Here is a 9,253-nt window from a genome sequence, read left to right as displayed (position 1 = left end):
GGGGACTATGTCTGGAACATAAAACTTTAACCACGGACCATCCATCAATCCATTTTCTCCCGGGGTCGGCAGTCTGAGCACTGTCACCCTGATCACATTGCACCAATTAAGAACCTTCCCTGTGGGTGGTGAGCCCACGGGAAGGAGGCGCCAGGCGTGGGACATGAACCCACCACCTTGAGATTGCAAGTCTCATGCTCTACCAACTGAACTAGCCGGGGTAACCACGTTCCCAATACTTTAATTCCTCATGTAATAAACAAAATAAAGACAAAACAGACAACCAAATAGAATAGATGGAATAGAAATACTTTATTGATCTCAGAGGGAGACTCTTTACAGTGTTGCTTTACACAGATAAAACATATGATGAATAAAAAAAAATATGGCAAAATAACAATTAAGTCATATTCCATATAATTGACAGGAAAAACAGTATTTACAAGAATTTTGTGTGCCTGCCTCTCATTTGATCTCAGCGTCTCCCTGGCAACAGACCAGATCTCCTTTGATACATTTTGGGGTTCTTGATAAAGTATTGCTAGCCGTGTCTCAACGTGGAAACACATTTCATTTAATTATATTCACAAATTCAATGAATATTTATTTAAATTAACTAATATAAATATTTTGGTTGTCGTTGAAGCGGGGAACCCTTATTTTGAAAGTTCACACCGGAAGCTTTTGTTCCTGTGAAGTGGTACTTGACGTTGACCGTCCTCAGGTTGGATAAAAGTGACAGGCGGCAACACTGCGGGGATCAAACCACACTTCACCGCGAGCTTCTGGGTCTAATTCCGACTTTTCTCAATATTTGTTTACCTTAACCTGCGGGTGAAGCTGCTCCGTGTCGGCTCACCTTGCTCGTTTGTTTGCGCTCAACGAGTTGCTGTTGTTGACGGAAGTCAGCGGTTCTCCAGCTGAAGCCCATCCGCCGACCAGATGCTCTCCCCGGGCAGGACCGTCTCCTCACGGCTGCTCAGGCCGGCCTCGTGGCTCCCTGTCCGGCTGGGCTGTGAGCGGACAGCCGCCAGCGCTTCACGTAAAGGTAACCGTTAGACCGGAGCCGACAGGTCCGCACAGCGGCTGGCAGCACGGAGCTAATCCCAAAGTGACGCAGTTTAATCTGGAAACTTTATAACACGCAGTGGAAATGTGTTTAATAATGACGCACGTGATTGATCGGGAAAACAATCAATATCCATTGATAACCCTCCTAAATAAGCCAACTGCAATAAGAAAATCGACAGAAAATCAATCCTTAACAAATCCGACAATTAAACAAAGTTTATCGTCAGAAATGTGGAACAAAAAAAACTAATGTTGAAATGAAATAAGACTGTTGTTAGGAAACAAGACGTTTAAAAGAGAAATAAATGTATGGCTTATCAATATAAGCATATAAAAATATAAAACAAGCAGTCTGTGGTATGAAAGAAGCTGGAAATCTGTTATATTACTATCATGTTATAGTTTTTAGAGCGAAACAAAATTGTAAACTGTCTAATTCAAGATTAGATTAGTTGTATTTCTTTCCCTAAGCATTCACAGTACATTATCTCAGTCTTTTGGCATGCCTGTTAAAAATACAACCCTAAAAAGGAAATGGCAATAAAGAAGATTGATGGGAATGTTGGCTTTTTCAGTAGTAAACAAATAGAAATATGTGCTGTGGAAATGCAGTCTCCAGTATTTATTCATAACTAGAATAAATAAGCCTACTTGGCTGAATAGACTCGGTTGTTATGAATGAGACTCCGTCAGGTGACCCTTCTGTCACCCCACGTTTAATTCCTGGATGTGATGAAGCTCTGAGGAAACCCAGCAGAATGACTGGTATTGTTCGCTGGGCTCCGCCAGGTCTTGCGGAGAAAAGGGATGTTTACTTTTCTCAGTTAATCATTAAACATTTGCACATTTGTGGTGCTTGGAGATTTCACAAATATAGTTGATAAAGCTGTGAAGTTAAATTACGTGCGGTTTGAATAACCCCCCAAAAAATGTTTTGATCCTGAGGTAATGTTGTTTGTCCCGCAGAGTTGATCATGAAGCATGAACTGGAGAAAGACGAGCTCCGCCCCCTCTACATGGACTTCCAGGCGACCACACCCATGGTACCATTTACCCCCTGTGTTGTCATGGTTACTGTCTCCGCTGATGTCACAGCCGGAGCGAGATTTACAGTCAAAACTCGTTTAAAGTTTAATGTGTGTGTGTGTTTAGGACCCCCGGGTGCTGGATGCCATGTTGCCATACCAGGTGAATTATTACGGTAACCCTCACTCCAGGACGCACGCCTACGGCTGGGAGAGCGAGAGCGCCATGGAGACCGCCAGGAAGGTAGAGAGAGAAAATCAATTTCTTTTATCCAACGTGTACTCTGGTCCCCTGTTGCATCATCTCAGTCTGAACAAAAATACTAATGACGTATTTGCCGAGAGAGGATATGAAAACTGTTTCGGGTCCAGTGTATATTGGCAGGTCGTGTTGTTCATCTCAAACTGATGCAGCGGTCATTTTCCAGTCATTGGGCACATTCATTTAACAAAAAGTTAAACTAAACATAAGTTTTTCAATGTTAACACTAAGTTGAATGGAACCTTTTCTGATTTAATGCAAATCCTGGAACTGATTTGATGTGTAGTTTAAGTACTGTATGTGCAGATTGTCTGTATTTGAACTTGTGAAGCTTAAGATGCAGAGCATCACGTTTTTCACGTAAAGAACAAAAATTTAGATTTTTTTTCATCTGGATGTGGTTGTTTTGGATGAGTTCTCTCTAATATGAATCACTTAAATCAAACAGTTAAAATTATTACATTTATTGTGCCACTTCAGTGTGTAACATAATAAAAAATTAAATAAAAAAATCCCAATAATGGTGATATTAAACAGCACTTTTAAAAACCATGGTTATAGTATTTTTCAGTAAAAAAAATAAAAAATAAATCTAAAATATTAGGAACCAATAAATTAAAGCCATAATGATCAAATTGTCTTTTTAGAAGAGATTTAAAATAAAAAAAAGATTTTGAGCCTGAATAACAAAGACTCGTCACCTGTAGTGACAAGCTGGGGTTTTTGTCTCTGCTGAGAGACGAATACGAACACAGTTACTGAGTTGTTGTTTCTCCCCCCGAGCAGCAGGTTGCTGATCTCATCGGTGCCGATCCCAGAGAAATCATTTTCACAAGCGGCGCCACCGAGTCCAACAACATGGCCATCAAGGTAACCCTCCGCTCCTCCTCTTCGTCGCACAAACGCACCTTCCTGTCCCCATTGAGCAATTTTTATTTATTTATTTATTTTACAATTCCTTAAATGTTGACGACGACGTGCGCAGAAAGAAATCCGACCGCACAAACAACCGTTTTAAGAAAAGACCTGAAACCACTGATGTCTTAACGCGGTGCTGCGGTCTTGTTCCCTCTCCCGCAGGGAGTGGCCAGGTTCTACCAGGCCAAAAAGCGTCACGTGATCACCACGCAGACCGAACACAAGTGTGTCCTGGACTCCTGCCGAATTCTGGAGTCTGAAGGCTTCAGTATTACCTACCTGCCGGTCCAACAGAACGGACTGCTGGACCTGGAGGTACCCGCCAGCACTGACATGCTTCACGCACACACAGAGGTGACTGTATATATATATATATATTTATTTTTTTAAATGTTCTGTGCGTCTGTCCAGCTGTTGGAGGCGTCCATACGTCCCGACACCGCTCTGGTGTCGGTAATGACCATCAACAATGAGATCGGAGTGCAGCAGCCCATCAAAGATATTGGTAAGTAAAACATCAGGCTTAGTGAGGAACGTCAATCCACACCAACATTGTTAGTGACACAGAATAAATCAGATCAAAGTGTCACATGGACCAAAGCAATTGACCGTCATTGTGTTTTTTGTTGTTTAACTTTGTGTTTGCAGGTCAGATATGTCGCTCCAAGGGAGTCTTCCTTCACACTGATGCTGCTCAGGCTGTCGGGAAGATTCCCGTCAACGTCGCCGACTGGAAGATTGATCTGATGTCCATCAGCGGTCACAAGATCTACGGACCCAAAGGTTAGTTTTAGCGCTTTACAACAACACTAATTTATTATTACAACATGGGGAAAAATAAATACAAAGGTAAAAGAGGATTGACGATAGGAAAAACAAAGAAAGTCTAGAGAACGTGAAGGAAAATCTTGTGTCGTGCATCGATGAAACAGAACAAAGTTCTGCTTCCTGTTAAGTTTAGACTGTAACGGTTTATCTTGTGTGTGTGTGTGTGTGTGTGTGTGTGTGTGTGTGTGTGTGTGTGTGTGTGTGTGTGTGTGTGTGTGTGTGTGTGTGTGTGTGTGTGTGTGTGTGTGTGTGTGTGTGTGTGTGTGTGTGTGTGTGTGTGTGTGTGTGTGTGTGTGTGTGTGTGTGTGTGTGTGTGTGTGTGTGTGTGTGTGTGTGTGCGCGCAGGTGTGGGCGCCCTGTATGTGCGTCGCCGGCCACGTGTGCGTTTGGAGCCGCTGCAGAACGGAGGCGGGCAGGAAAGGGGGCTGCGCTCCGGCACCGTCCCAACGCCGCTGGCCGTCGGACTGGGAGCCGCCTGCCACATCGCGCAGCAGGAGCTGGAGGTTCAACAGAAACACACGGAGAACCACCAAGCAACAAATCCTCCAGGTGTCCCGCTACTTACTGTGTGTGTGTGTGTGTGTGTGTGTGTGTTTGCAGTATGACCACCAGAGAGTGTCCATGCTCGCCAATCGACTGGTTCAGAAGATCGTCTCGGCGATTCCCGACGTCATCATGAACGGAGATCCAGAACAACGCTACCCTGGTGAATATTGATTAACGACGGCATTAAGTGAGCGAGGACGTCGTTCTCAGCTCTGATAGTTGAAGCTGCGGTCGGGAGCTTTGTAGTATCCTCACATGTGTTGTTCTAAACCTGCGAGTGTTCCTCATGGAAAATATCTACGTAGATACTTGTGCACCTGAGGTACAAAGAGTACTGGGTGTCTGTACTACTACTGGTACATTGATTAAAGTGTATACGGTTATGAGTTGGGATGACGAGTTGAAAAGTACCCCACCTTCTGAGAAGTTGACTGTTTGTGTTGATCAGTAAATCATTTTGTTTGTTTTCAGGCTGCATCAACCTTTCCTTCGCCTACGTGGAGGGAGAGAGTCTGCTGATGGCACTGAAAGACGTCGCTCTGTCGTCTGGCAGGTCGGTAGCAAACGTTTCACATGTATGAACCGAAATTAGTGCTTTTTTTGGTCACTTTTAAAGATGAATTAATATTTGTGTGTGTGTGCGCAGTGCGTGCACGTCGGCATCTCTGGAGCCGTCCTATGTGCTCCGAGCCATCGGAGCAGACGAGGACCTGGCTCACTCTTCCATCAGGTACAAACCTACCCCATATTCTGTACATGTCCACACTTATAGGCACCATGTGCATATTTTTCTATTATATTGTATTTTTATCTGCTTTTTTTTAGTTCCTGCTATGTGTGCTTCTTTCTCTGTACTATCCTGCTGTACCACTGCAAATTTCTCCACATGCGAGATAAATAAAGGGATATCTTATCTTATCTTAACTGTTTTTAATCCAGATTCTGGTTTATAGTTCAGCCAATAATCTCTTCCGTAGAAATATTTAATTGATTGGAATTAGGTTTAGCCTTTCAAGTATATTCAGTCCTTTTAATGTAGCTTGGTGATGCTCCTGCTGATAGTCCCCACTCTTAATCGGAATTAAAAGGAAGTCTCAGCTTATCGTCTCATGTTATTCAGATTTTTTATACCGTGCACATCAAAGCGTTTTTCTCTCCTCGGCACATACGGAAGAACATCACCAATGTATTGATGAAATATTTATTCATGAATTCTTATATTTCTACCAATGATTCTCACAGTTAGTTAGTTAGTTAGTTAGTTAGTTACGTGTCTTACATTTTCTCACGTTGGGACTTTTAGCTGACGCCGTTTCTCTGTTTGTGTCGCTGTAAGGTTTGGTATTGGCAGATTCACCACAGAGGAAGAAGTCGACTACACAGCAGAGAAATGCATCCATCAGGTCCGCAGACTCCGAGAGATGAGGTGAGCCCACTTCTTCGAGATCTTTGAACAAAATAACGCGCTGAGGCGGAGGTCAGAAAGACCTTTTAAGAAAAAAATTAAAAAAGCTAAATTATTTTGGAGGCGACCTTTATGTCGATCTCTGCTCCGGTCACTCTTTACAAGTTGACTGTCCGTCACAGGGCAAACAAAGGTAAAGTTACAGAAATACTTTAGAGACATCAGTTCTACTCAAATGTATGTTGTTCAGCTGTGTGAGTACCTGGAGGAATCCCATGAGCGCCCAGGAAGAACAAGGAAACACTGAAACACCTCAAGTAGAGTTGAACTGTGAACGTTTTGCTTTTAGGATAAGAATCTGAACTAATACACCACCGGGCAGACCTTATTCTTTTTGTTTGTAGCTTCATTGTTGTCGCTCAATAACCAAACAAGTCTTAGGCCAGGTTTACACGTTACCCGGGTATTTAAAAAAAAACTTATTTCTCTGCGTTTGGGAAGTGCTTTTACACATAAACGCAGCTACGACTCACCACAAACGATGATTCCTGAAAATTCTTTCATGACATCGTGTTTTTTTTCCAGGATTCTGATTGGCTATCATGGCTTCATGCTTGTCATTACACTGCCCCCTACAGGTTTGGCAGGCTCATGGCAGCTCTGAACCAGGTGTATATGTAGGTCCATGTAAATCAAGATTTTTTTCCTCAACATAGAAGGGGAAATATCCGTTTTTGTAAAAACCCGGGTACGTGTAAATGTGGCTCTAGTATTTGTTATGGGCATTAGAAGGTGGATCGGTAGCACATTTCCACTCCATTTATAATCACTAGCACACAGACTTTGATTGCAAATGGACGCCAAACACACACAGCTTGCCAAAATTTGATTTTGTTTTATAATTATGTTGGCCATGTTGTGCATATTGACCTGTAATCTCTCTCTCGCTCTCAGTCCTCTGTGGGAGATGGTTCAGGAGGGCATCGATCTGAAGAGCATCAAGTGGACGCAGCACTAGACTTCCTCCACCACTTCTCAGCTTCCAGCCTGTAAATGACGACGGCGGCGGCGGCAGTTCCAAAAGGAAACCTAGGATCGGACCTGCTTTTTATTCCCGTACACAAACACGCACAAACTTCCTGTCTGACTTGAAGTCCGTCTTTAGCTGTACGTCTTTGTAGAAGCTCCTCCGGTTACTTTGACCTGGAGACGTTTCCCTTGGGGAGTTGGAGGAACACACCACCATCCCTGCTCATTGTGCATCAGTCAGCTTCTGTATATTTACCAAGGAGTCGTCAGAGGTTGCGATGCCCCCTGTGGGATTTTTTTTTATATTTTGTTTTTGTTGAGGAGTGATTTTAGTAAACGGTGGTGAACCACTGACGGTCAATTTGGAGACGAACATAAACTGCCTGACATAATATTCATGACAGGCTACGAGGATTTAAAGAGCCAGATTACACCAGCTGCTGCTACACGTTACATACGCACATACATCCTGAAAAACAAGAAATCGGTCCGTGTGAATTTTGTAAACATGTTATGATTCACCCTGCATCCAGAGAACATCAGAAAAAGACAACTTTTCTGTGATCTTACTTAAACCGAGAATCCTGTAAGCAACCTGGAATTCACACAGTGTAACGGCAATATCTGTTTGTCTTTATGGGCCATTTGCTTTCTGTACGCCAGACATCCTGGTAACTGGTGTCGTGGGGCTTTATAACAGCGGGTTCATTAAACTCTTTAGTTCATCTCTGAGTCTTCACGCAAAGCAGGAGTTCCTAATTAAAACCAGTCACATACGAAGTAATCACGGTGCAATATACCAGGCATATTTACTCATCTGGAATAAAAGATGTGAAAACTTCTTATTTATACTTGCCGAGTCAGATTGCAGTATGTGTCACTCATTTGACACTATAAATGTCATTCATGTGTTGGGGTTCATGGGTTTCTTTTTTAAGTGGACCGTTGGTTATTATTATCATTACTAATTATAAATAATATTGTTACTGACATATTCTGAAATTTCCTGATAAGACGCCAGCAGAATCAATGATAAGATTGTGGAGCTCCTGGAAAACAAAACATATGTGCCACAGTTCAGAAAGTAAACAACAATCAAGAAATTTAAAAGGTAAAGTTTTCAGAAACTGATAGACAACGTCAAAGTCAAAAAGATGTGGTATCATTATTTTTAGTTGGTGGTAAAAAAAACAAAGGCCGGTGCTGTTTCAGGAGGTTAGAGACTAAAACCAACAGCAACATTTCTGAATTTACAGCGTCATAAAAATTCCCCTGATATTTGTTAAAAGTCTGTCTTGTCCTCCATCTCAGTTCTCACGTTATCTTCCTAACAGCATGTGAACATCACATCAGTTCTTGGTGAATTATTAAACAATGTGAGCAGCAGCGGTGTGATCAGTGTTCGAATACAGTCACTGTGAAACTAATATAAAAGCCATAGTTCAGTCCTTTGGTCACAAACATCTCGGAGTGTTGAAGATGTGTTTGACGACCTCAAAGGTCTGAGCACGATTTACAGAGTTATTAAATGTGAATCTCCACAGAATGTCAGTAGATTTGGAAAAGGCTTGCATTGACGTAGACTGAACCTCTGACCATCTTATGCATGTTCACCATTTAATCTCCAGCTTCCATTGTCTTCTGCTGTTACCCATTGATTGAGTGTTCAATAAAGTCGCTGCTTCATGAAATATGCAATCTACTTTTGTTGTAATTTTACTTGAGTTTCTTCTAATGGGAAGTTAAACTTGACATTTGTAGTTAGTATACAGCAACCCTGCAGTATACAATGTCTAACAAAGCATTTCTGACTGACACAGGACATGTTAACAATTTGTCATCTCGTGGCTCCCAAACAGTAGTTTTCATGCTGAAATGCATGTTTGGTGTTTTATGAACTTTTCAAAACGGCATCGATGGAGGATAGTAGAACCGGCATCACTATAATACCTTAATACTTCCAATACTTTTGCACAAGGTGTGTACATTTGTTTTTTCAACTTCAGGCAGTTCTCATGTCGCAACACTTTACTAAACTACAGTTTTAATCTATTATAGGTTCTTTGCTGGTTATTCACAAGAGGGAAAATAGATATTACTGTAATGAATATGAAAATAACAATGGAAGAAGGAACATCAAGCAGAGAAAACAAAAGAGTTAACAAAAAC

General features: G+C 42.0%; 1 protein-coding gene across 1 annotated transcript; it reads left to right on the top strand.

Annotated features, from left to right (window-relative positions):
* The first annotated feature begins 671 nt into the window (after window positions 1–671).
* On the top strand, window positions 672–8,787 carry nfs1 (NFS1 cysteine desulfurase). The gene is made up of 13 exons (XM_080461239.1): window positions 672–1,048; window positions 2,038–2,114; window positions 2,224–2,340; window positions 3,145–3,228; window positions 3,439–3,591; window positions 3,688–3,781; window positions 3,925–4,059; window positions 4,450–4,607; window positions 4,705–4,810; window positions 5,122–5,203; window positions 5,297–5,380; window positions 5,987–6,076; window positions 7,010–8,787. The coding sequence occupies exons 1-13, from the start codon at window positions 943–945 to the stop codon at window positions 7,071–7,073; spliced, it is 1,350 nt and encodes a 449-aa protein (XP_080317365.1). The 5' UTR covers window positions 672–942; the 3' UTR covers window positions 7,074–8,787.
* Window positions 8,788–9,253: the final 466 nt, after the last annotated feature.

Source organism: Lipophrys pholis (genome assembly GCF_963383615.2).
Source record: "Lipophrys pholis genome assembly, chromosome: 4".
In the NCBI taxonomy this organism is placed as follows: domain Eukaryota; kingdom Metazoa; phylum Chordata; class Actinopteri; order Blenniiformes; family Blenniidae; genus Lipophrys; species Lipophrys pholis.
Note: the sequence above shows the minus strand (reverse complement) of the source record. Positions and strands in the feature narration are given on the sequence as shown.